The sequence below is a fragment of the Cryptotermes secundus genome, unplaced genomic scaffold (genome assembly GCF_002891405.2).
Source record: "Cryptotermes secundus unplaced genomic scaffold, Csec_1.0 scaffold218, whole genome shotgun sequence".
Taxonomy (NCBI): Eukaryota; Metazoa; Arthropoda; class Insecta; order Blattodea; family Kalotermitidae; genus Cryptotermes; species Cryptotermes secundus.
This window is the reverse complement of record NW_019733320.1, coordinates 166,417-194,386: the sequence shown is the minus strand read 5'-3', so window position 1 is coordinate 194,386 and position 27,970 is coordinate 166,417. Positions and strand designations below refer to the sequence as shown.

The following is a 27,970-nucleotide window of genomic DNA, read 5'->3' as shown; positions in this document are numbered from 1 at the left end:
AGTAATTGTAAATCATGCAATAATTTATCAATTAAAACAAAATTCACATGCTCATATGAAGGTAGACATGGAGGTAATTGGATTATAGAAGATGTTGAAAATGGTTTTCCTGTGCCTGGAGACACAGGCCAACACACTCCAAGTCCACAAATGGTAGGAGGGATCATGTGAAGTAATGGACTGAAGGTGTTGGTGGAAACTAGGCAGACAAGCACTAGGTCGGTGTTGCAAAATATGCAGTGCTGCCAGGTTTAGTTTTCATTGGTGAATTGCTGTGTGATTTATAATTACTAATTTAGGCCTCCTCCATGTAGAATAACTCTGTAGAACCTGATGCAGTGAATTTGAATGGTAACAAGAAGATGGCCCTTTTAAGGAACACATCCAGGACTACACATTGGAACATTTTGGAAACTTCTTCAAACATTATATTATCATCAGAGGACACAAATATCAAATAAACTTTTAGGGTCTTTTCATGAATAATTCACTGTAATATAATGTCACGTGTTGGGTATGTCACGCGACAAATAACTTCATGCTGTTTTGGATCTAGCAAATTTATTGAACACTCGCTCTCACATTCACAGAATTCACAATTACAATTACTGCATCGGCAGTATCACAATTACATCCACTGCTCTCGGCGACTTCTAGACTTCTGCTGCACTCGGCGACTTCATGATCCGCACTGTGTTACTCCTGATCACACACTCTCCTCACATACTGCTCAGCCAGCTTTTTATACCGTTCCCTGTTGCCTCGTGTTACCAGCGGTGTCCCCTTGTCATGTCACAGCGGGGAGGGGGATGGAGTGTTGACTGGCCTGTTACCATAGCAGCGGCAGTTGCCCCGATGTTGTTACATCACCGCGGAAATGGTTGCCTGACACAGTTGCTCTTCTGTTACGTCACCACAGGGGAGGGGATGTTTACTGAGTGTTGCGTAATGATGGAAGGAGTGAGGTTTATGTGATGTCACTCGCGAGACCGCAGAGTTCACGTGACCCCTACTTCCTGTTGCACCGTTCACGTCACGATAATCTTGCATACAAAAATGTTTTCCATAATCTGTTTGTTTTATTTGACCATGTTTAAGTGTAACAAGAATCATGAACTTATATTTAGATATCCTTTGTTATGGTTCATGATTGCAGGCCATAGGGTGGTGGATGTTGCTTGTGGCAGTGGAGATGCCCAGACGCTAGTTGTGACAGATGCAGGGTTGGTATTTTCTTGGGGAGATGGAGATTATGGAAAATTAGGTGAGTGGTCCAACTTGGTTTTCTAAGATAATAAACTTTTGTAACTACTATTGCAGTACATTGTAACAGTTTACACAGATCATCATGTATGCTGAAGATGGCCCAGTATGGCTGTAACATGTTGCAAATTTGTGTGAAGACACAGACTAAGTGGTGAGTTGAGCAATATGCAAAGTTGTATTTGAAGACTGTATTGCATATTGCCTATTGATCCACATAAAACAGAAGTGATGGAAGAGTAAGAAGAGACATCATGGATCTGAAGCACCAACTCCAGCAGTGAGACAGGCTGTGCATGTTTTATATTAATATTACTGGAGTACAGGGTAATTCGTACGTCCCTCCAGAACGTTTGAACTCGGCAATGCAACCACCAAGATAGACACAGCAGAAAGGAGCATATCAATAGGTAAAGAATCTTTCCAAGTTCCTTTGTGTAATAGGCACCAGGGTGTACTAGCAGGATTCACCACTAGGGGACAGTTATAATGAAACATGGACAGGACAGAGGGTAAGAAAGCTTTCTGTATCTTGAAATTTGCCAAAACTTAGTCACTTATGATGGTGCAATGGAGGTTTCAGACCAAGTACCACACAGAACCACCTACGAACAAAACAATTTGTGAATGGTATAATAAATTCCAGCAGAGTGGCTACCTGTACGCTGTGAAATGAACAGGCTGGCTGGACTATCAGCCAAGACTGTCAAATGTGTGCAAGAAACTTTTGTCAGGAGTCCTCAGAAGTCAACACACTGCACAAGCCAGGAATTGCAGATGCCTCAGTCTGTGTCTGGCACATCCTGTGCAAATGTCTCCATGCTGAAGGATACTGGCTGCACTCACTCAGCAGTCTTGGTCAATGGCCCTGGCCTGCCTGTTTGTTTTGCAACGCACAGGCAGCCACTCTGTTGGAATTTCTTATACCACTCATGAGTTGTTTTGTCTGTAGGTGGTCCTGTATGGTACTTGCTGAAACCTTCTTTGCACCATCACAATTGACTCAGTTTTGGCAAATTCCAAGACACACAACGCTGTGTTATCCCCTGTCCTTGCCATGTTTCATCACTACTGCCTGCTAGTGGTGAAACCTGCAAGTATGCCATGGCACCTATTTCACAAACAAACTTGGAAAGATTCTCTACCTAATGATATGATCCTTTCTGTTGTGTCTGTCTTGGTTGTTGCACTGCCAAGTTTGGAAATCCTGGAGGGACTTATGGATTATCCTGTATAAAATGTAATTGTAAGGTACTAAACTTATCATGCTGTTTTAATATATATCACTTATTTATGGATTACACTTGTTTGAGGTTATGGTTTTAATTTGACATTTTTCTATACATTTGTCACCCTTGCTTTTGTGTGCAGGTAGAGGAGGGAATGATGGTTCAAAGACACCAAAGCTGATTGACAAACTACAGGATGTTGATGTGGTAAAGGTATATTGTGGGGCACAGTTCAGCCTGGCACTTACAAAGACTGGATCTGTTTATTCGTGGGGTAAAGGTGACACACACAGATTGGGGCATGCCTCTGAGGAACATGTGAGGTTCCCAAAACTCATTGAGGCCTTGCAAGGTAAGGTTCTAGCAGCACTAGCATTCAGAGCTTCATATGGCTTTCCTCCAGTGTAAATTCTCAGTGGACTTGTGTTTAACAGAAACCAAAATGATGGACTGGTAGATGTTAGATCTGAGGTTCTCACTTTGGGGACTATGAAATGTGTGGTCTTTCAAGTTATAACCTCTCTGAACTACTTTGTGTTGCAGCCCTTCAGGAATTGATACACTTTAAGAATTACACAGTGTTCTCCCAAGTTATGAAAGGGATATATTCTTGAAAATGTGTCCATATTGTGAAATTCCTTTACAAGAGCCATAGTCTTCCACTGACCCCCACTTTGTAAGTGGAAATGTGTTCCTAAGGACATTTTTTCATCCCACAGTTGTATTAAAAATTCAATTTCTTACTCTTCAAAAATAATAGTCACACACAAATAAACTTAAAAAATTACTTGCACTTAAAGTTGATAGCATCATATCCTCCTTCCAGGCATCTTAAAAGAAAGTAACACACTGCACAATCTAAAATAATATGGGAGTGGCAAGTATACCACCAGCCTATCCCCCTCCAAGCCTCCATTTCACTGATGCATGCTCATAGGTGAACCAGTCGCTAGCTACAGGTCCTGCTGTACAATTCAGGCATGTGCATATGTGATCCAAATTTCTTAAAAATAATGTAACGTGTTTCGTTACTGAATACGCCATAGAGATTGTTAATTGGTTTATTTAACAACCTGCAAATCACGGCTACAATTAATTATAACACAGTTGCGGGTTTCCACACTTTACAAACCCTACAACCAAAGTCTTCACGTACTAATAACGCGGGAGCTATACAAATCTCCCTGAATCACACACTCCAAATGTAACTGTACTACAGCACTCACTAAGTCTCGAAAGCACACAATAAGTCTTCCGCTCGCTGACTTCTTAGTTATCGCACACTGTCACATAAAATCTTGTAACCACGCGTTCGGGTCTTCTTATCGCGACTGCTGCTATATGTCAACTCGACTCGCAGGCTTGCTCAGAACTAACTCGTAGGTAGCTGCCTTGAGAACTGAGAACTGACTGTAGTCTTCACTGCTCCGTATCTAGCCTCGTGCGGACAACGGAGAAAACAGCCACGTAATAGGCACCCTTGTTGCCTGGCGCCGTGTTGCTAGCAACGCTGTCCGGTGTTGTTTACTGCTGCCTAGCAACCGCGGTATCCCGTGGTGACGTCACCGCTGTTGACTCGCGTTGCATAGATACCAGGATGCTGGGACTCGGCTAACTTCGGCTCCACTCAGCGCGTCACGGCTGGCTGGGGGGGGGCATCCTCCATAGCTCAGCACGTCACAATAATTTTGGTTGAATATGTTATCGTTATTCATTCTGCATTTTGAAGAAATTTGGATACTTATACCAAATGTCCATAAGGGGGAATTTATGATCCACATAGTGAGTTTTGCCATCATTTTCCATAACATCAGCAAAGATGAAGTTCTGTGACCTAATCATCCATGCTATGAGGGGCACATTGTGTTAGGGAGTCACAATTTGTAATAACACATTTGCTCAGGTTTGAAGAAATTTGTGTTAACTAGCAGTTATTATTGTGGTTTGTGTGACCTTTGTTTAGGTATGTGGGAATTTTGAATTTTTGAGATCAAATCAGGTATAGAAATATCCCAATTTTAACGTCTAGTTTTCAGTCTCAGTCTTTGAAACTTCAGAGAACTGCTTGTGTTTATGCAGTAGTGCACAAACTGCCTGATCCATCAGAATCATATTGACCTGTAAAGGTGGCATGAATCAGCTGACGAATGAAGTCTATCCTTGTCTCTTCCTCTCCATGGTGAAAAGGACATTGCACTAGAATTGAGTATGTTTTTAAATTCAGTGATTTATGATAATTTTTCATTGAAAAGGGATCTGCCATATCAGAAGGGATAAGTAGTACATTTCAGTGCATAAGGAAAAGTGGATTGTATTAAAAATTGTGTTCACAGTGAAAAAATTTGTCTGACAGATGAAATTCTTGTTTTTGTCATGAGTCTAGATCTCATCTCCAACTGAGAAAGCCATTCCCACACTTGCCTACATTTGCAATATGTTACTGATCAACACAAGCAGTTTCGTTGTTTTTAATGATATGCATTATACTTCATGATAGATGATAAAATCCAGAAGAAATAATTTTCATTATTTTCAGTAATCTGAGTAGGTACAAGATCGTGTACGAGTACATACTAGTACATTAGTCTAGAGACAGTCCCTTGCTTAGAAGAGAAATTCATTTTATAGTCACTAATTCCACAGTATGGATGACTTTTCAGGGAAACATGTTGTGTCACTAGCAGTGGGCTCCGTTCATGTGCTTGCATTGACTGAGGAAGGGGAGGTGTATGGTTGGGGGAGGAATGACTATGCTCAGGTTGGAGAGACCACAGGCAGCAGTGTCCTTGAGCCCACAGTTATTACATCTCTTCAGGGCAAAGTCATCGTTGGAACTGCCTGCGGACCAACCCAGGTACTACCAAATGTTGGAATGTAATGATTAGAATTCCTGCTTCATATTTGAGAGATTCCTGGCTGGAATCTCTGACAAGAGATCAGCTGTCATGTCTGATGCTATTGCAGTGTTTCTCAGTTCTTATTGCACTGTTTGTAGTTTATTTAATGACACTTTCAGTAGCGCATACAGCATCAACTGATGAGGCGATTAGTGAATACTAGATTTGTGAAGACATTGAAGGAAGTGGGTGCAGCCTAATTTGAGGCACATGTGGGGAGAGACAATTGGAGACCATGATAAGCCTTCTTCAGGGTGGTTGTTCTCCAGTGCCATGGCTGCTTCTAACTATATCCTATATTTCTTTTTTCTGTTTGACAGTATATAACAGTTGTGGCCAAACTGTGGTCCATGAACCATGTGATACAATATAGAAACAAAATCTGCTGCATAGAAAGCATATACCTAAATTCCTATACCATCCATCCCATGTCTGTTTGCAGCTTCTGAAATTATGAAAATTATTGTATGTGGCTCTGACGTTCAGTAAGTGTGACCACCCAAACTATATAAATATTGCAGTTGTACAGGATGTTCAGTCATCGAGGAAACCAAGGGAGCAGCATGAGTCAGCTACAATATCGCTCACAGATTGCTGTTGTAACTGCCAATAGTGGAATGAGTCATCAGCGCTGATAAATGTGCACACTCTTGCTAGCATAGAGCTGCTGGATCGTTTCTCCGCGACTGTTCCCTCACATCAGTTTCTGTACATGCACACATAAGAATAATGTAAAAAGATAACACATATTTACCTTGCTTTATAACAGGTGCTGAAAGTGACCCCCTTCTGCTCACAAACTTGCCTCGCATCACACAAATAAATTATGCGACACTTTCTGAAGCTGGTCCACAGTAATTGAATTAATTACGCATGTTATTTTATTCTGTTATTTTATATGGGCAAAATTTGATTAATCCTGTGGCTGTGAAAGCAAATCCTATTGAAACACCGGTTTCCTGTGCTAAATGTCTTAACAATTTTCTAGGACTGATCTGTAGTCATGCCTCAATATCCCAAACCTTTTCTTCAGTCAGCACAATCCTCTTCGATTACTTCTTTATGTCACACACTGAACCTGTCGCCTGCCACTTTTTCACAAGCTTGGATACACACGACTTTGTGGGAACTGACAAATCCAGATATTTACGATGAAACATACTGATACATTTTCTGTAAGTTTTTTTTTCCTTGGAAAATTTTTGACAGTAAACATGTGCTGCTAATAGTAAACTTCATTTCAGCATAAATGTCGACTGCCTATCGAAATCTTTAACACAGACTGATTATTACTGCGACTTAACTGCAGTGACAAGATCACGCCACCCGACCGTGCACATTTATCAGCACCAATGACTCATTATGCTCTCAGCAGTTACAGCAGCAATCTGCGAGGTATGTTGGGCTGGGTCAGCGGTGTTGTGAAGTTTCCTCCTTGACTGAATACAGTGTATTATTAATGAACTCTAGAAGATATGGGCCAAGCATAATTTGTTTTGTTACTGAAAGGTGACTCCCTGCAGAGTGTATTCATACAGTAGTTTTAATGTCCAAGACTGATATTCCTATAAATGGAAAGGTAACTAGACTTAGTCACATTAGCGTGAGTCTGCAGACTCCCAGAGCCATTAGATAGTAAAATATGGTCATGAGTCCTGTGGGTCTCAGCAATTTAGCAGCCAGCCACTTTTTCACTCCAAGTCATGCCATGGAACATGTGATAATTGTGCTTGCTCTCATCATTAGTCAGCTCAGTATCTCTGGTTGAATTGAAATTATAGTGAAGTTGTTTGAGCTCATGAGTGTGCCTGTTCTGTTTGCAGGTTGTACTGATTTTGCTGGTAGATGGATTTACCAACAAGAGTCTGTGATAAATATGGATTAATGTCATAATGGAACTACTACTTTAAGTAACATATTTCTGCTGTATGTTGTTAATAACACAAACAGGAGGCAGAAGTGTCAAAATAATTATAATGTCATATTAGATTTTTGTTTATTGTAGCTGAGACTCCAGTAGCACTCCAAAGTGTATCTCTTGGTTTCAGAGTTTTGCTTGGAGCAGTAATAGTAAGTGGAGTGTCAATTTACGTGTCGCGTTTGTGGTGGATGTCTGTGAAGAAACATTCCAAATGCTTGACCAGCTTCTGGGCCTTGTCTGTGAAGGTGTAACTGGGAACCTGGACTGGCCACCACCTCAGGATAAAGAATGTATGGCTGTGGCATGCTTGAATCTCCTCAAACTGCAAGTAAGTTCAGAACAACAGTTTACAGAAGAGCAGAGCTTGACCAAGTCCACCACAGTGTTTTGACATGCATATATACATGAAGGTGTCATCAGTGTTTAATTGAAGACTAGCATGAAGTTGAAATTTCAGCTGGAAATTTTTAAAAACAAACCTCATCAAAATACCTAATCTCAGTACAGTAAAACTCCCCATTATCTTGTATGTATGGGTTGTGGTAAGTTTTAAGTATAATAAATAGTAAAAAATGTATGCAACTTTGTTAGGTAAGATCTAAAAGTTTGTGACGATGGTATGTGAGTACAAATATTATGTTTCTGCACATTATCCATCATCCTGCTTTTATCTGAAAGCACCATCCTGCCTATATTTCAAAACACAACGTTTCAGAGACTGGATTCGGCCTCTGTCTTCTTGCTTTATCGATTGGGCCCAACTGAGTAGGTTTTGCTTGAAGATGGAGACAGAATCTAGTCCCCAAAACATATTTTGAAATATATACAGGACGGTGTTTTTAGATAAAGACAGGATGATGGATAATGTCCAGAAAGATAATATTTGATCTTGGTTATGGTTTTTTATTCTACAAAAATAACATGAACATAGAAAATTACCAGCCTCACTTCATAGTTAAAGTTGAGTCATTTGTCACTTGTTTCAGCTGCATGCAATGATAAGTCATAGTGTTGATGTGGGTTGCATCGGTTTGGGACCCAACACAAATTTGTTGACCAGCCTGAAACAGCATGTGGTGGAGTTAGCCAGCAATGTTGGTGTTCTCAACACAATCCAATCAGCAGCACAAGCCACGTTGCAGGCTGGATGGAGTATACTGCTGCCTACAGCTGACGAACGTGCTAAAACTCTTTCAGCACTTCTACCCAGCACAGGTAATACGAGTATACAGAGTTTGCATGAAAGCATGTCACCAGAAATGCATACAAGGATCATGTTCGTAGAGTGACACATGGTGCCCATGTTGAAGTTTTATGAATATGATATGAAAATTTACGTGTTTATATGTTCTTTGATAATTTATCTTCACTAATCTTTCTTTAATCAAAGTACAATATCATACCATCCTTTTACAGAAACCCTGAACTGTTTCTCACAGAAGCATGGTGACTTTACCTCTGAATAGACAAAGTTAATCTGTGTCAGGTGTTTGTGTTCTGGGCTTCGAAGGGTTAGATTAGATTGAGTTAATGGGAGGACCTCTACTGTCCCTTGCAGCATGACTGAATTTCATTTGTTATGTATCCCCTTTCTAATTTAACCCTCTAGCATTCCCCTGTTTCAGATGAATCACTACTTTTCTTGATGGGATATCTCCAGATTGTCTATTGGTTTTATGAAATGTAAAATTAGTTAGAACCTCACAGTCACATAGAATGTGACTGTGCTTCATATTTATTATGATACTGTTTGCTAGTTCCAGTTTGAAGAGCTGTAATTTTAAGTGACAATGTCCTGTAAGTATTCCCATCACTTTTCAGCTGGTTCCTATTTGGTCCTGATGGTTCCCAAGTCTTCAGTATGGAGGGTCCTTAAGGAAACATTTCATTTATCTATGTGCAGGTTTGATCTCCCAGAATTTATTATGGTCTGTATGCATCTGGTCTCTGGTGGCATGCTTGGCATCTTTTTTATATGCCATATGCCAGTTCGTGTCCTGCAAATAGATGACCAGGTCTGATTCTTGTCATCTGGGTGGCAGTGTCATTCTCCACGATTTTCTTGTGTCCTATCACCCATATCATTTAAACATTAATATGTTTACTCGGCTTTATTAGAGACAAGCTTCGAAAGGATAACATTCCTTCTACATTTGTTGCAAAAAGACTCTGCATTTAATTCAGCATCATTAAATAACTTATAAACCAACCCAACTGCAATGAGTATCCCCATATGAATTGCAGAATATATATGACATTTGTATGTTTCTTCATAGGTTCAGATCCTTCAGCAATAAGTGCAGGTCATCGCTTCATGACTGATCTCCTTGTATCTAGTCTAATGGCAGATGGGGGCTTGGAAACTGCCTTGAAAGCTGCATTTAAAGGTCAGGTGGTTACAGTTTTACATTGCAATGCATATTGACTTATTTCATTTTTATTAATGAGATTGTGGCTGAAGTTGTTTATTTGATATAATGCCGTCTCCATTATACAGTGGAATTGGGGGAGCATTCTGAAAACGATGAAAGGAAAGCCCACATGTCAGATCAAGCCTTGCTGGAGACAGAATCAAAACGAGCCAAAGATGCATCTCTTCGTGAGAAGCACAACTCCACTGTTCCTCTTCTTCATCTAGTCAAATTACTTCTCAGGTTAGTTTAAGTGTCAGTCCATTTTAATGCTTTAACTGCTGATAATGTAGTATTAAAAATATAATGCAATAATTATAATATATTTTATGTACATTTAGTTTAACCTTTTGCCTGTTGCAAACTGAGTAGATCAGCTCATGTACTTGCAACAAAGCTGCCAGATCCAAAGACATCAGCCCAATAGTCTTCACTTTGTACAGCATTTCTGTTAACACGCGGTCTAGAAGACCAAGATTAACGGCCATGGGGACCCGTTTCGCTGACGACGTGATACCCTCTATCCACAGAAGTTGGCACTAACTTCACTGACAAGTGGTGGTCTCTCGGTTGGTATAGTTTGCTTGCAGACTACAGGCCACGGAGTTTGTTTTGTTTGTTTGTTTGTTTGTTTCTTAGGTGGTATCAAATGTTACACACTGATGTTTAAAGGAAAGAACAGACTTTTACTCTATTCTGTATTTGTGGTCATTTGATATTAATATGCTGAAGAACTGCGAATTTTTCTGAACAGCTGCACTCACACCCAAGCACCTTTGGCATTTCTAGCAAGCAGTTTTATGGTGGCTCTTGGCAGTCAAAGGGTTAACATAATTATTAAATTAGAAAGGAAATCATTGTTTTATATTTATTGTATAAAATAAACATTTACTGTAATATGGATTTAAATTCTTTATCCTTAATATTAAGTTGTCTTTAATTTCTTTTCTATTTATAAATAAAATGTGTGCTATATCTGAAAGTACAAATGAAATGTATATTCATTTAAGAGTACCATGAAAGCTGTAGACAGAAATTATGTGAAACTGTTTCCAGAAATGGTTCCGCATTAACCCAGGCAAGGTTACAGGCAGTTCAAAATTGTGGGGCAATGCATCATGAAGGAAGAGAAAAACACGAAAGATCTGCAAGTTTGAATCTCTTGTTGAGATTCCAGAGACTTTTGATAGCCCAAATTTATTGTCATAGTCACAAAATGAAATCTTGGAACTCACAGCAAGGTAAATTGTTATGTATTTTTTTTAAATTAAATGTTATGATTATTTATAGACAGAAGAGTGCACATTCATAACTATAGCAGCAGCATTTGTAGTATATGTCTTACCATACGAGCAAATATTCTGAGTTGCAAGTCATGTACCGTCAGCAGTAAAGCTTCACCATGTTATTAGCTGTAGAGAAATGGAAATGTTGAAGAATAAAGAATGAAAAATATCATCAGGCATATTTTGTTTTTAACCTGCATTTACTGAATCATCCGTTAATCTCCATATAAGGAGGCACTGAGAGGTTTTATAGCTCTGTGACATTAGACACTAAATATTCGGTACATCTAAAACAAGAGCCCAATTTTGGATTGTGTCATGTGACTTAATTTCAATTGTTATCACCATAAACATTTTTGTAAGGTATGTTCCAGTATTATCTTAATGCTCACCACTGTGAGAACTTCAGGTCTCAGTCATAGTAAAACTGCCTAATGATTTCATTGTTCCTCCTCTTTCAGATCAGGATGTTCTGGGAGCAGAATCTCTGCTCACAAAATACATTTATCAACTTTGCAATCATATCACTGAAACTTTGCCAGTTGCTTCAAGTTTGGCAGCTACAAGCAGTAAACATTTTTCTCTTGTTGTTTCAATTCTCAAAGGAGATGTCATAGGTATGTATTTAGGGGGTAGTGGTGTGTGGTGTGTTAATGTGCATAATACTCATACCTTCACCATCTGTATCCTTGTGTAACAGCTCAAGAACTTCTGAACTGATAGTCATGGGGACGTCTACAAAAATATGTTGACACATTCCATTTTTGATTAAAATTGGCAGGAGTTATGGTCACTTTATATTAAGTCATCCATTTCTGCATCCTTATCAAATGCCACCACTAAGTATTTATCTGAGTGAAAGAAGTCTTGAACAAAAATTGGAGAGAGAAATGAAACAGCACATTTTATGTCCAGTACACATGGGTAAGTAATGAAAGCTTACTTCGCAAGTGCGACTATAAAGAACAGCTTTGCAGAGGTTTGATGAATACAAGAAGTAATTCAAAGTCCAAGAACATATGCATGGATAATTCATATGTCAGTAATAATCAAATTGTGCTGCAGACTGCTGTCATCTGGATTTTGATGTTGTGTGGTTCAGTACGTGGTTACCAACATTTCAGAGGAACCTCCTGACTCCCTCTGCCCCAAAGATGGAGACTGCAGGTTCTTGTAGAAGGTTTGTAACCAACCACCAAATGAACTACATGGTGAGTAACACAGAAGATCTGCCATCTACTTTTTCATTGCCTTAAGAACCTAAAATTTGACTGTGTTTCACAGATGTGCTGTTACCAGAGTTGTTGGTGTGTATGATCTTGTTGCAACTGGAAGTTCCATTACTTCTCCATCAAGTGAACTGGGTACAGATGCTTGTGCCATTACTGGACACTCTGGATAAGTTCAACCGTTTGGCATCTGGTGTTGATAAGGAAGACATAGAGGATCTGTCTTGGCCAGGAATAATAGGTAGCCCTTGTTGTTCTTGTCATTGTCATTTTTGTTCTTATATCGTCTTTTCTATTTTATGCAGGTTCACATGTCTTTCTTCTCACAATCCTTCCTTTTTGATTTCTTGNCCCCCTCCCCCATACCTGGCTCAACTGTGTTGTTCTGATTTGTCCCATAGGTCTGTTTCCTTTAAATTTATACAGCCATTCTTGGTATCCCGATTTGATCCATAATTTCTACAGGACCAAACTACTGTTATTCTGTTAACTGTTAACAGATCTTGGATTCCAACTTCTCTCAAACTTTCATTTCTGATTCTACTCGTTATTTTTTTTTTCTTTAGTACTTCTGAAAAATTTTGTCTCCATAGCTTGGATTTTACTTTTATTTTTGTGCCTATGTTTTGGTACCATAAGTTCAAAATATACCATATACCCATAGATTGTTGTTTGTTCCATAATGGACCTTACTATATCCCCTAAGTAGTTTCTTTATCATGCAAATGGACTAATTTATGAGCGCCATAGAACCCCATTCTTTCCAAGAAACTTGCACTTGATCCATTATTCAAGAAATTCTATGCCTTTTATGGAATCCAGACCTGCCACTGGTCCATATCATGGGGCACATGAATCCTGTTCGCACCTTGCCATTTTTATAAGCTATATTTCAGTATTTTCCTGGGCACACATAGGCCTCTAAATTGGTCTCTTCCTTTGAGGCTTTCCTAGAGAAATAGACTACAGGTATCAAATATCTGAATAACTAAGACCACAGGATGTTACTGACATTTATTTACTTCTGTAGCCCCACAGCACACTATCTCTAGCCACAAGGCTCCAGAAGACATACCAATAATCAGAAGAGCTGACCTTGAAAACCACAATCGAGATGGTGGACTTTGGATTGTTGTCGACAGAAAAGTTTATGATGTTCAGGACTTTAGGTAGGTTTCATCCCTGAAACGTTCATTTAAGCACTAGACATAAGTGAGGATAATTTTTCCAGTTAAACATGAGAATCTGGAAAAATATTGAGAATGAGAATTTTGTCTGCTTCACCAGTGTTTTTACTGTTATTGCAGTTTATAGTACTAACCACTTTTTCACAAAGTAGTTCTTAATCTTATACTCATTAAGGAATTTAAGAATCTTCAGGTGCTCTTTTTCCGTTATGTCTGACTTGCACATCTTATATTTATTGTAATATGCAATATTCCATACCTACATTAACTTTTTAAACCTTATTGCAATGTTATGATGTTATGGTATATTTCCTCAAAGCAAGAACTGTGAAGCCAGCAGAGACAGCCATTGCTACAGAACTGCTCTGCAAACACACCTGTTGCTGGGCAACATATTTGTAAGCATGCAACAGTAGCAGTGCCATCGCTAAGCAACGTGCCCATGCAAGAAATGGATGAACTGCTGGAAGCAGTGTTCTGTATGCAGTTCTTGCCAAGGATATGTAACGAGGGCCAGCTGCTGTTAGCAGCCAGTCTGTGTAGAGTGTCTGTGTAGAATGAGATCGGGAGGGAGTCTGCAGGCAGACACTCAGTGAGTTGTGATAGCTGAGGCCAGTGACAGTTTGGGAACCAGAGGAAGGGGAACGTCCGCTGTTGGAAGCCGCTACCGAGCAGCCTAGTGAACACCATGACTGAGAACATTAGTCTGTGTGTGACAATGAATTGTAAAGTGTAGTCATAAGTTTTGTGTTAAAGTGTTCAATAAATCTTGTTACGAATCCAACCCAGTCTATAGCTACCCTATCAAATGACAATATACAGAATCAGATGTTAAAGTAAGTAGACTAGAATATTTTGCATATAAAACATTTTTGGATGTTAGGCTACCCATTTTTCTGAATTATGTAGAATTTCTTATGTAGAGATTGCACTGTGTTCCTATTCCTAACCTGTGTCATCTGTATATATGGAAATTTTCTGCTTTAAAATTACCAGAAATGTAAAACAATTAAACACAAAATCAGAGTGATAACATATTTGTAGAGCTCAAGCACCATGCAGCAGTGATCTTCTCCAGAGGTACGCAGGACGAGATGCAACTCAGCCTTTCCATGCAGCTGCACATTCCCAGGCTGCAAAAGAAATGATGCAAGGCTTCCTTGTGGGCTACTACATGGAACCCGAACAGGAAGTCGTTCAGGTACTCATTTGGTGTAGTGGTAACATTCTAGACTTTTATTCAATAGGTACTGAGTTCAAATCTCGGCCAGGACAGCAGCTAACCCGACTTGAGGTTTTTGTGCTTTTCCTCAGACCATCAAGGTTAATTCCAAGATATTGCCTCAGTCAGGCCATGACCGCTTCCCTTCAGATTCTTTCCAATTCATTATTCATCAGTCATTCTACTATTTGATACTGTATTGTTTGAGATACTGACAGTGTCATGGGATAAGCCACAGAAAAGAATTACACGTTTCACTTCAGTATGGTAATAACATAAATCTTCATTGGTTTACACAAAACATGCCTTCAGCGCCAGCAAAATTATGGTTCTCAGAGCTCTACTGTGGCCACAGAAAGAAGTCCCATAGATGGTGGGGCTGGCGTTGCTCAAAGCTTTCTCCTTTCTGCCCTTTGTTGTATTCTTCTCCAGTCTGATGTGCTGTTTGATAACCAGCCTGAAGCACTTGAGTGTAATGAAGGCTTTCATGTGGTTGTCATTACCAACATTCTCACAGAATGGTTAGGAGGCTTGAGGGGAATATAGGGAAATATGCTGGAGGGGAAGTGTGAGGGATGGAGTCAATGCATAGGATATCTTTCTGTGGCCTCAGTATAGATACAATGAAATATTTTTTCACATAAGCCTTTATCACATCTAGTCAATAAATTTAAGAATTTGTGTATACATACAGACACACATATCTAGACCCTCAGAGGATCCTTCATTTCCCTACATGATTAATGTGTCCACATTAGGTTCATAAGTACAGCTGCTGCACTCATCCAGTGTCACTCACATATGCTTGTCTATATCATGACATAAATGATTGTATTCACTGACTGGATATGATAAAGGCTTCTTGGACAGCTTCCCATTAAGTGATGGAAGCCACGTAGTGTGAGGGGTCTTAAGATCAGTATGGATAGCTAAATATGAGGATCTGGTGGTTTAGGGATGGATCCCAATGTTTCTGATAGACCAGATCAAGTGCATTTTAGGGGGCATTTATTTGCCCCACCCTCACCTTAAAAATTTGTGAATTTGACCCAACACTTAGCCTACACTGTGGTTCAGAGTCCATGTTAGGCACCTTATCACGTTCCTGTTATAATGGATATAATAGTTTGCACATAACTTGATCCATACTGAGTGGACGTATTTTCAGAAGTTCTTACTCTGTTGGATTTGAGGTCCTCATGTCAGTGACTATGAAGAGCACAGTTTTCTGGTTTAGTACCATGTAATTCTGAGAGATCCAAACATTTCCAAGGAACATACTGGCTCCGTCTTGCGGGTCAAAGAGTACGTCAAGAAGGAGAGAAGGAGAAGCAAGCAATGCTTCTGTATTTTCTTGCTTGGCGTACTCTTTGAACTGCAAGATGGAGCCAATATGTTCCTCCAAAATGTCAGACTGTCTCCAGATTGCATGGTGTTACAGCACAGAAAAATTTACACTTCAGTTTTTTCCTTCTCTATAAATAAAAACTACATTTTAAATATAAATTGCTAAAAGATTTTTGTGGAGACATCCCACTTTATACTGTACTGAAACCCTTACTAGATAAAAGTGATATGCATTCATGGAAGTGGATTCCTTGTGTTCAATCAAACAGGCAGAAGCTAGAAAGATTAAAGGTTCATAAAAGGAGGAAGTTAAAATAGTTTAAATTTTTAAGGACCAAATGTCATGTTCCAATGGTAAGCACACCTGCTTTCTATTCATGAGATCTTGGGATCAAATCTTGGCCCCTTCGACAGAGTATTGTGATTTAATCTTTTTGTAGTTTTCCTCAGTCCCTCAGCACACATTCAGGGATAGCATGGCCAATTCGGTTAAAATTGTTTCAGTTGACATCCTTTCCAGTTCATTATTCATTGATCCTCCTGCCACCAAGGCAGTTCCCTGTTAATGTTTTCTCTTAGTGTTCAGTTTCAGTGATCCCAAAATCTCAGTGTTAAGTTTTTTCTATTTCTGATTTTCCTCATTTCAGTGTCCAAATTCATTTCTCCCCAAAGCAGCCTTAGTCTGAGCACTGAGAGTGCCGTTAGATAAACCATGAGTAATTAAAACATGTAAGTGATCAAGTACAGATTCAACTTTCATTTTGCTGAATGTTGGTCATTCTGATATATTGGGTTTTTGGACTTTAGCCATCGTCCTGGTTTTTAAGATAACTAACAAAAACATGACGTTTTGGAAACTGGATCTGTTTCCGTCCTCAGGTGAAGGAAAACACCTATTCTGTTGGGTCCGTTAGAAAGAGCTAGCGTCGTGTTTTTATTAGTTATCTTAAAAACCAGGACGATGGATGAAGTCCGAAAACCCAATATCTCAGTGTGTTATACACCATCGTCAGAATCCTATAGTAACTAGTTGGCCATTCTGTTTCTCAGGCCGTGGATGGGAATAATGTGGCATCTCCTTTGATGGATGTGGAACGAAACCTGGCATTTCTCCTGGGTTTGCACGCACACTGGTTGTCACAGAGTACAGCCTTGCAGCCTGCAGAAGAAGAAGCACAGCGCTGGCTGCATGCTTTGTTTCTGCAAGGAGGCCTTCAGGTTTTGCAGCCTCCAAATCCTTATGAAGAAGAGAAGGGAGAGGCTCGAAGCACAAGTTCTACTGCTGGCACTACTCCCACTGAACCCAAGACTCCAAAGCTGGAGGGACTGCACAAATGGACACTGGATAGGGCAGCACCATTCCTACAGGCATTAGCAGAGAACAGGACTATGGTATGGTTCTGAAAGTCAGAGAACAAATACACTTCCTGTCTTCTGGGTTGTGATCCTGTTTAGTGTGGTAGATTGTTGCTGACTTTTTGGACTAGGCCCGCAATGTCCTCGTTCCATGTGTCATGACTACATTTTCCCACACTCAGTTTATGCTTCTCCCTAGAAGGTGGAAACAGCACATTCATCCGAGCTGGTAATGATCTATCAGACCACGCAATGTTATGTGCTAGGAAGACAGGAATCGTAATACTTGTTACTGTAGGAACCTTAAATCTCACATGTCGTATTTTCTTCTCATGCATATTATATGGATTTTCTTAGGAGGGAAATGGTCGATAACTTCTATAGATGAAGTTTCTAATTCTTCAGAATACATTTAACTAGTGAAGATTAATGTGTTGTGATATGTGATGTAAAGTCTGGTAAGTATCTACCAAACTATGATGTCACATCCCCGCAATGAAAACCTCAGATCTCACATTGAAGTAGTCATTTTTGATGTCTGACAGGATCCATATGTCCGTGCATTTCTGAGTATCGTTGAACGTCACTGCAAAGTACATCATTTGATGATGCATGGAGATTTCCCTGCTGACCATCCAGTAGAAGAAGTGGGCAGACTCTTAATGGCTGTTCTCATAAAACATCAGGGTTTTGGTTTCCAAGTCATAGCTCTCATAGACCAAGGTAACGATGATTTCAATGCAAATAAGTTAGGAAGTGTATGAATTCTGGCACATTTGCTCTCTTTATTGGCTTTGGTTTTTAAAAATGTCCCATGTAAATATTTTGAAAACTATAAGACTAGAGAAAATCTGTACTTGACAAAGAATATGTTCTTCTCTACAACTTTTGTTTGAAACGTTCTTGTCTGCCATAAATATCTAACAATGTACATTTGTGATGTTCTCAAATTATTACATGTGGACAGATATGGCAAATTCAATGGGCACATTTTTGTTTGTTGCGAATGCACTTTAATGGCTGTTGAATTGAGGTTAAAATGCTTCTGAACCTTCCCGTTTCTCAGATATTAACAGTTAAATTTCAGATCTTGTGATAAAATATGTACTTACAGTGAAAGAGATAGAAATGGTGTCATTTCTCCATATATATCATTCTTTACATGCTTAATGTCATTGTATCAACAGCACATTTTCTCATGTGCTGATATGTTCCTTGAATATGCTTTGAAGATTTCTGTCTTCTGGGAAGTAATGCCATGCAGTATGTTCAAAGTCACCTGATGTTTTGGAGGAACATGTCACCTCCATTGTCAAGAATGAAAAAGAAGCCAAGCAAGAATCAGGTGGCAAGTGATTCTGCATAGACTGCACAGCATTCAGCCTAGAAGACAACACTCTTCATAATCACTTCTTTGATATTCTTTAATTGCTACAGTGCAATGTGTGGAAACTGTACGTGAGTTTTCAAGAAGATATTAAAATCATATAACCTGTTATATTACTGTTTCTCATTCAGAGATGGATGGCAGTGGAGTTCCTGTCAAACTGCCAAAACAACTGATTGATATTATTAAAACAGTCCATCAAACAAAATGGAATCTAATAAAAACTAGACAGGAGATGAACCGATCCTACAAAGAAGTCTGTACACCGGTGTTGGACAAGTGCAGGTAAGTTGTTGGGCTGCATTCCAACCTGTATGCTGTTGGTATGGTAAAGGATTCTCAGGGCCCGTGAGTAATTCATCATTTCATACACATTCAATTTCTTTCAGCTTAAAAAGGTAAGTAAAAGGGTATCCCTGTAACAGGCTGTGGAGGCCCATAGGGTTGTGAGATGTTGTGGTTCCCACATTTTCTAGACAGTTGGCTCACAGATGGTGGTGAGGTTGTCAGCCTTACGCTCCAGCCGCACTTTACCCCCAAGAACTTTTTTTTTAAATATTCCTGGTACTCATTTCTGTTGTAAGTAATTTTGCCTTGTGTGGTACACTTATTTTAGCTTGGTTTTTTTTTTTAATAAATTGGATGATACAAAATCAATGTAAACTAAATTCATAAATTAATGGATTTAATCCACTATAAATCATTCTAGCTACACCTTTCATTATAGTCACTTTGTTAAACTTAATCTCATCACGAGATTGAAGTATTATTTTTTTTTATGTCTTAAGGTTTCCAAGATATTCTAGAAGATGTGGTTTTTTAATGTGGACCCTTTGGATCACATTGCCAAGGAACCATAGTGTAGATGATCTTGTTCTTGTGGTCTGTCTAATGATCTGGAGAAATCAGAATACCAGAAAAGTGTTCATTCTCTGCTATCAGAGTTGTAGTATAGCATAAGTTTTAAATTGCATGTTTTTTGCCATTTTACTTTCCAGATTCCTGTTGTATGAAATTCGAGCAGCTACAAGTTTTGAAGTGAAAGCCATGCATCACCTTCAGCTGCTCCACACAGTGCCCCGATGGAAGAATGCTGTGAAAAAGATCATTTCTGATAAGAAACTGAGAAAACATATGTCCTGTGCAAAACCAGAAGATATTCTTAATGCGAGCATACAGGTAACAAGCTGCATAAGATTTAGGTTCTTACAACACTGAGTGTTAAGACTGCAGGCTTCTGGTATGTGGCATCAGGGTAGTTTTGTTAATGGGCCCCAGTATTCTGAAGCAACCTGCTGCCTCAGTCCTCATGGTCAAAGTCAACCAAACTGGGAAAGCGGCAGGTTATACAGAAGTGAAGAGAAGGAAACAGGGCCTATGTTCCTCGTTGGCTTCTCTGGGCTCCATCCCAGGTTCTAATTGGTCAATCCCATATTCTGTGACCTGTTTACCCCTTACTTCTGCATAACCTGCTACTTCCACAACTTGCTGTACTTTCAACCATGAGGATAGAGACATTCTGTAGAAACATTATTACCAATCTACCAAACTACAGAGCATCACATCCAAGGATACCTTAGTCTCAAGTAATAAGGTGATATAGATTGAAGGTTTCTGCCTCAAGTGTTAATAGTGTATGAAGCTTCATTAGGTCAACAAATGATCATTGGATCCTTCAATGAAATGTTTTACATTTAGCCATCAATATCAAATTTAATATGAGTGAGTAGGTTTATTCTGGTGGGGAGGAGGATTGGAGAGGTTCAAGTTTAGTTTGTTTTAATGATTGGTTTGATTCTGTATTTCCTTTGGTTTTGGTATAGCAAAGCTCAGGACAATTCTTGAATTCTTACTCTTCAAACAAAATTATGTTTGTTTCAGTGCACACTTCTGATTTATATTTGACAGAAGTGTGATGAAGAATAATCTCTTGGCCAGTGGCCACATAAATCTCGTAAGCTAAATGACACGTAGTTCAGTGTAATGCTAAAAGATGACAGAAGTATATACTTATATCATCTGTTCTTTCTCTTGTCAAACCCTGTTGTTTAAGGGAAGTATTTTGTTCAAGGAGGGCGAAGAAGCCAAGGCAAATCCTTACAGCGTGAACTGACTCAAAGAAAAGATTAAAGACCTTGAAAAGGAGGCTATCTGTTATTTTACTGATGGTTCAAAAATGTGTGACCAGGAATTGGTGGGCTTGTGATGTGTGACAGCACCTGGAGAAATTAGACATCAGTATCGGACTACAAAGTTTGTGTCAGTTTTTATAGGAGAGGCAATGGCTGTTTTGAACACTTTACAGATAAATAGTGAATCCCAAGAAGAATTATTGTACATATGTTCTGACTCTAGAAGTGTACTCTTATGCCTTAACAAGAGATCACTAACAAAAAACACTCAATATTAATCCTGAAAATAAAAAAAAATATTGGCATTGAAGAAACATAAAAAGGACATTAAATTTGTATGGATCCCAGCACACATGGGTATTGTCCTCAATGAAATAGCAGATGCATCAGCAAAGGAGAGTATTCAGAAAGGTGAAGATGCCCAATGCTTGATTCCTGACACAGACTTGAAGAGCTATTGGAATATCAGACTGAGAGTAGCAGCCGAGGAATGGTGCAGAGAATCTGGAAAACAGAAAGGAAGGAAGTACTTCGAGTACTACTGCGAAAACAATGGAAAACCTTGATTCAAGAGATTCAAATTTCAAAGAAAATCTGTCATCTTGATAAATAGAATAAGAAGTGGCCATTATTTTGTAAAAGAGTGCTTTATTGGGTTTAATACCATTAATACAAAAATATTTGAATGTGGCGAATCCAAAAAAGTATAAATCACATCCTGTGGCAGTGTAAATTATTTCAGGAATTTGGAGTTCAGATGGTAGATGACTTAATGAAATGCAAAAAATTTCCACCATACTATATTGAAGACATTCTGCACTGCATGCTATCGGAAGCAGTAATCCTGGTAGCACAGTATACTGACAGCATTAATATAAGAATATAACTACTTCAAGGATAGTTAGTAGTTAGAGTTCTTGTCTATACAAGAATACCTAAAGAGTACTTGAAAACTGTATCTGCTGGCAAGATGGTCTCTTCAGCCTAACACCACTTATTTCTTTTTCTTCCAAATAAAAGAATATCATCATCTGTAGGGCTCAAGCATACACTGAAGTAGAGAAGGAATCCAGGCTGTGGAAAGATGTAAACAATAAGTGTGTAATGCTGGGACTGCACTGGATTGAGGGATACAGGTTAATTCATTTTGTAGAAAGTGAGACCACCATTTGAGATTTCTTTGGCAAGCAGTGAAGTCAAACACTAAACTGAACAAGATCCTCAGTGGAGGGAATTTAACACTGAGATTGTTGACATAGGATAATTGAAATTGCATGTTAACTTAATAAAGACTCAGTTTCTCTTCAGTAATGTATAAACCTTGAGTTTGTACCACACAGGAAACACATTACGTCTCCTCTACAAAGCCGAACTGCTTAATGCTGTTTAGGGAAACAGTTGCTGTTTATTGTGAATCATACAGGACACACAGATACACTCTGTGGGCAGAATGCAGAATTTTACTATGTTAAAGCAGTTGGTACACATGATAATGACAGGGCTTTAGAGGGTTAAAGAAGGAAAACATTAAATGGGAGCTCTACTGTATTTTGTTCATTATCAGTATAACTTATATCTGTGATCACACTTCTTGCTGTGAGTTCGCTGTGTGTGTACTGTGTAACTCAGACTTCCAGAATTTACCTATGGTGTGTGCTGAAGCATATGTTGAAGTCACCAACTTCAGGGAGAATCACAGTGAACGTGATGCCTGCAGGGTATGCTGAAACAATGAGCACATGACACAGCTGAACCTTGAAGATTAAAGTTACATATCAGATGTATGACATGAAAACCTAATGACAAGAATATTGTACTAACGTTGTTTCTTATTATATATGCAGAGTCAAGGTGCGGAGGCAAAGTGTAAGGAAAATGAGGAGGAGACTGAGTCATGGACCAGAGATGAGAAGAAGGATGAAGATGAGGAGGAAGAGGAAGGGGATGATGGCTGGGAGAGTACAAGAAACATGCTTTTGCAGATTGCAGGTAGAGATTTGTCCTCAGAATGTGATGCAGTGTAGATTGGTAGGTTTGTGCCATTGTTTCAGAAGAACCTGTGTACTAGACTACACAGCATCACATTCCAGAAGACCAGTCTTGAGTTAGAAAGTCATCATTCAGAGCAGAAAAGAAACCCTATCTTCATGTGCATGAAGTGTTACTATTTTCTTTTTTTCCCCCTTTATTTTATGATGATGTGAATATTTATACACTGTAACATCAGTTGGTAGGATGAATGATGAATTGGAAAGTATCTGGAGGGAAATGGCCTTGCCTAATTGAGGTACTACCCTGGCATTTTCCTGGACAGGGAGGAAAACAATAAAAGCCTTGAGTCAAGATAGTTGATGTCCCAGCCAAAATTTGATCACCCAACTCCTGAATATGAATGTTGGGCATTATTACTACACCAGCCTATTTGCTAAAATATTACTTTAATTTTAACTTAAGTCTGTGGGGATGGGCAAAGAAAATATATGTTATTTTAGACCGATATGGTCATCATCAGGTGCTTCAAAATTGATACTGGAAACTGCTACACTTCTGCCAATGTATACAATCCCAAATTTTACATTGCTTTATCTCCTATGTGTTGTACGTTTGTAGTGCTGCGTGACACCCCTTACATACCATATGCGGCTGTCCAGCAAATTTTCAAAGCACCTGATGTTGACCATATCAGTCAAAACATGTAGTTTACCAGAGATTTAAAATTCAAAGTGAATTTTAAGGTTTTAAGTTACATGTGAGTTTGTGAAATAAGGAGTAGAAACAAGTGACATGCAACAGGATGCTGCAGTACAACATTATGGTGTAGTTGGAAGCCTATGCCATTCCAAATCAAGAGGCTTTGACAGTGGCAGAAGTGCTGGTTACCAGCTTCTACTGCTTCACAGTACCACGGGAGCTTCATAGTGACCAGGGCTGTTAGTTCAATTCCCGTATGATGCAGGAGGTTTTGCAAAGCCTGGGAGTGAGCAAGGCATGTAGCACACCCTTGCACCTGCAGTCAGACAACATGGTCAAGCGCTACATCAAAATGGTCAAGGAGCACGTACGAAAAATCATTGCATCACACTAGAAGGATTGGGCCACAATATTACCCATCTTCCTCCTTGCTTATAGGATACTCATTCACGAACTGTGGGCTTGACCCTGGCTAGTCTTGCATTTGGAAAGGAACTCTGACTGCCCTGTGACGTTTTTGGGGCCCCTCCTTTGAAGGAATGTTCCACATTTGATCACACTGCAAATTAGTGGCTCAGCTATACGACATCGACAATTATACCTGCCAGCACCTGAAGCTGACCAGTGACTGGATGAAAACTCATTATGACAGACTGGTCAACGGTGCAGGCTATGACAAGAGCAACAGAGTTTGGATCTGTTACCCAATCCGCATGGAGGGGAAATTGCTGAAGCTCCAATCCACCTGGGAGGGCCCATACAAGGCAGTCATCCAAATAAATGATGTATACAGGATGTAGCAGAACCCTAGATTGAGGATGAAGGTGGCACACCTTAACTGGCTCACACCTTATCAGGGAACTGCTTGGGATGAGCAAGCTTAAGGAGGGAGCAGTGGGGGCAGTTGGAGAGTAATCACTGAGAGAAATGAGCCACAGGGAAGGGAGGCTAGGCAGATCACAGATGTTGCAAGCACAGCCACTGGAAAAGAAGAAATGACAGTACACCTGTAGGCTATTCAGGACGAATAGCCTTAAGGAGGGAACAGTGACATTTAGTTGAGAGTCAACAGTTGGAGCAATGAGTTAGTTGTGAGGCAGTTGCGAGCTGGTAAGAATAAGAGCAGGGAAGCAGAGGGTATTCTTGGGATCCATCACCAGGCAACAACTGGTGGAGACATAGCAAACTAAGAAGACTTTGTGTGTGCTGTAGTTACAGTGATCTCTGAAGTGTGTAACTCAGTGAGACTGACGTAGTTACTTGTAGTTACGTTCTGTATGTGTTCAGTAAATGCAATTACCAATCCAAAACCCCATATATAATAACTCAGTCACATGACAGTGCTATGTAGTCTGGTACATGGTTCCTGAAGTGTGTTGGCACCCACCTACCAGATCATGCAATGTTATAACGAAGAAGTCCACAGCCTAAATCTTCACCCACCACCAACAAGTTTTGAATCTTATATGATGTGTAGAACATATTTCATGTGTTGTGCCTGCTTAATGCAGAGAAACAGCAGAATAACATGCAGTGTCCAGACGTTGTCAAGATAACAAATGCCATAACTGAATTCGTGATGCAGGAGGAAGGCGGTGACGTGGAAACTTTACGGAAAGCTTTGTATTGTCAGGTAAAAACCATTCATTACATCTTATTGGTCATGTGTTGAGTTACCTTTACAAATTTTTTGAAAATAATTTTGGTAGTATCTGTATTGTTGACAGTAGGTTTGAGAAAACTGCATAATGAGGAGCTTCATAACTTGTACTCTTCTCCAAGCATAATTAGAATGATCAAGTCAAGGAGGATGAGGTGGGCAGGTCATGTAGCTCAAATGAGGGAGATGAGGAATGCATATAGGATATTGGTGGGAAAGCCAGAAGGAAAGACACCACAGGGAAGACCAAGGCGTAGGTGGGTGCACAATATTAGAATGGATCTTAGAGAGATAGGATGGGATGGTATGGATTGGATAGATCTGGCTCAGGATAGGGACCAGTGGAGGGCTCTTGTGAACACGGTAATGAGCCTTTGGGTTCCATAAAATGCTGGGAAATTCTTGAGTAGCTGCAGAATTGGCAGCTCCTCCAGAAGGGCTGAGCTCCATGAGTAAGTAAGTAAGTAAGTATCTGTATTATTGCATGCAGACAGACATGCAACTGTGGTGAAGCCTGTGGGCACAGTTTTACATCCTTTCTGAGAATCCAACAAAAATTGATCTACATTAATGAGTATTGAATTCAGGTCAGGATGTTGGTGAACCTCGCCACTCCTCAGATATCAACATTTAAGATTCAGATCTTATGATAAAAGACTTACAGTGGTCCTGATGCTGAAAGAGACATGTTTCTCCAAAACGTTGATTGACTTTCAACAGACTACATGACACATCCCAGAAGATAGAACTCTTCTCAAATCTAATTTCATGTTAAATTCAGTTATGACCCTGCTGGTAAAATATGGGTCATGTGGAATAGGTAATTTAAAGCTTCTGGGAGAAACTGAAATTATCTTATTGTGTATGTTAGGAATTTTATTTCAGATTATATAATATCTGATTTTCTCCATAGGTCCAAAGAGCACGAATCAGGATTCAAGGAAATGAGATGATGTATGAACTCTTGAAAAGGGATTATTTGATATCTTCTGTTAAGTACACGTTGCTGAATGGTTGGTTAGGCCTTGTGCATAAGAAGCACATTTTAAGGTGAGTCTGAAAGTTTGATTTCATCCATATGAGACAGGAGGTACTCATGACAGCAAACAGTAAGATAACATCAGTTTTGTTGGGTTCTGATGATTGTATATTTTTGATTCTGCCTGAGTACAGAAACAGATCCAATATTCAAAATTTGTGGTATACTCAACTGGCAGACAGGTGTCAACGTTTTGACGGATGCTGCTGCATCTGTCTTCAGGGTAGACAATATGGTGTAATATCCAAAAAAAATTGTAATCTTCTCATTTCGGTGCTGTATACGTCCTAGTATTCCGTGTAACCTGTTCCGTTCAATGTTATGTTAAATTGAATCTTCTTCTATCATAGTGTGACATGTTGCGCAACAGAGGACCCCTACCTCCCCAGCGGCACGTGGCGGTAACGTAGCACTCCCCCCCCTCCGGGGTGACATAACACGCAATGTGCAGTGACATAAGACGGTGCGAGGTAACAGCGTTGCTAGGCTATACGCCACGTCACAGTAGTGACGTGGCGGGCGACCCTAGCAACAGCGAACAGAATAAAAGCCGGCTGAGCAGCAAGCGAGAGTCAGTGTGTTGTCAACAGTTCTCAAGGTAGCAGCCTGCGAGTGTGTGATAACTAAGAAGTCAGCGAGCGGAAGACTTATTGTGTGCTTTCGAGACTTAGTGAGTGCTGTAGTACAGTTATATTTGGAGTGTGTAATTCAGGGAGATTTGTATAGCTCCCGCGTTATTAGTACGTGAAGACTTTGGTTGTAGGGTTTGTAAAGTGTGGAAACCCGCAACTGTGTTATAATTAATTGTAGCCGTGATTTGTAGGTTGTTAAATAAACCAATTAACGATCTCTACGGCGTATTCAGTAACGAAACACGTTACATTTTGCAAGGTAGCATGCAGTTTCTGTTTCTGATAGGTCATGAAGAATTAGATTGCAGCTTTTGCAGTGTCATGACATATCTCTCACTTATTTTCTGTATGCTAGATCAATTGGGATCACAGTGGCCAGTGTTTAGGTGTCTGATGTGTAGCACTGACAGAGATCATTGCAAAGTATCTCATTAGTCTCTTCTGTTGAGATTATCTAACTAATTATATCTGTATAATTCTTCTTGGGAAGCCAAGCCACATGGTTAGCCACTTTTTACTGAACCCAGAGGCTAATAAAAATGATCACAGATGCCCATCACTGGTCCCGGTCCTAAGTCAGATGAATCCAGGCCACATCCTCACACCATTTGCATTTCAGACTAGCACTATAACAAAAATTCCTGCTGCAACACAGAAACAATGTTTGTTGTCTGTTACTTAGCTGTACCATTTCTTTTGGGTGGTTCTCACATTGCCAGTTAGTAACACTGCTGTTTGATGTGATGCCAATAAGGTAACTGCGCAGTTCGTAACAGGCGCAAACTGTGACTAGTGGTAGGTCCAGATTTCAATGTTTTGACTTCATGGAAGAAGGGAAGATAGTCAATTCCAATAATAATGCATTTAAGTGACTGGCTGAGGCTGGTAACTCAAGTCCTGAAGGAGTAAAGTCACAGCAGAGTAGATACTGGTGGCGCAGTTCGATCCCAGACTTCCTCACTAGGATATGTAAACACAGTGCCTGGCAAACAGTCCTCCTGCCTGCCTTATATAGCTAAATACTGTAGTTAGGTAATGTGGGACGATCTTCAGCACCACAGTCAAACTGTACTTGTCATTG

At 39.7% G+C, this 27,970-nt stretch overlaps 1 protein-coding gene across 1 annotated transcript in view; it reads left to right on the top strand.

The window, feature by feature from the left end:
- LOC111867911 (E3 ubiquitin-protein ligase HERC2) overlaps window positions 1-27,970 on the top strand; it is a 126,577-nt gene that overhangs the window by 18,933 nt on the left and 79,674 nt on the right. Inside the window, exons 13-31 of the mRNA XM_023858132.2 lie at window positions 1,157-1,264; window positions 2,635-2,844; window positions 5,153-5,346; window positions 7,438-7,638; window positions 8,297-8,525; window positions 9,587-9,697; window positions 9,808-9,964; window positions 10,778-10,962; window positions 11,469-11,624; window positions 12,292-12,477; window positions 13,267-13,405; window positions 14,468-14,624; window positions 17,043-17,384; window positions 17,894-18,071; window positions 18,867-19,020; window positions 19,734-19,914; window positions 22,712-22,856; window positions 25,070-25,191; window positions 26,132-26,268. Of these exons, the coding sequence (XP_023713900.1) occupies window positions 1,157-1,264; window positions 2,635-2,844; window positions 5,153-5,346; window positions 7,438-7,638; window positions 8,297-8,525; window positions 9,587-9,697; window positions 9,808-9,964; window positions 10,778-10,962; window positions 11,469-11,624; window positions 12,292-12,477; window positions 13,267-13,405; window positions 14,468-14,624; window positions 17,043-17,384; window positions 17,894-18,071; window positions 18,867-19,020; window positions 19,734-19,914; window positions 22,712-22,856; window positions 25,070-25,191; window positions 26,132-26,268 (3,292 nt within the window). The remainder of the gene's footprint in view (window positions 1-1,156; window positions 1,265-2,634; window positions 2,845-5,152; window positions 5,347-7,437; window positions 7,639-8,296; window positions 8,526-9,586; window positions 9,698-9,807; window positions 9,965-10,777; window positions 10,963-11,468; window positions 11,625-12,291; window positions 12,478-13,266; window positions 13,406-14,467; window positions 14,625-17,042; window positions 17,385-17,893; window positions 18,072-18,866; window positions 19,021-19,733; window positions 19,915-22,711; window positions 22,857-25,069; window positions 25,192-26,131; window positions 26,269-27,970) is intronic.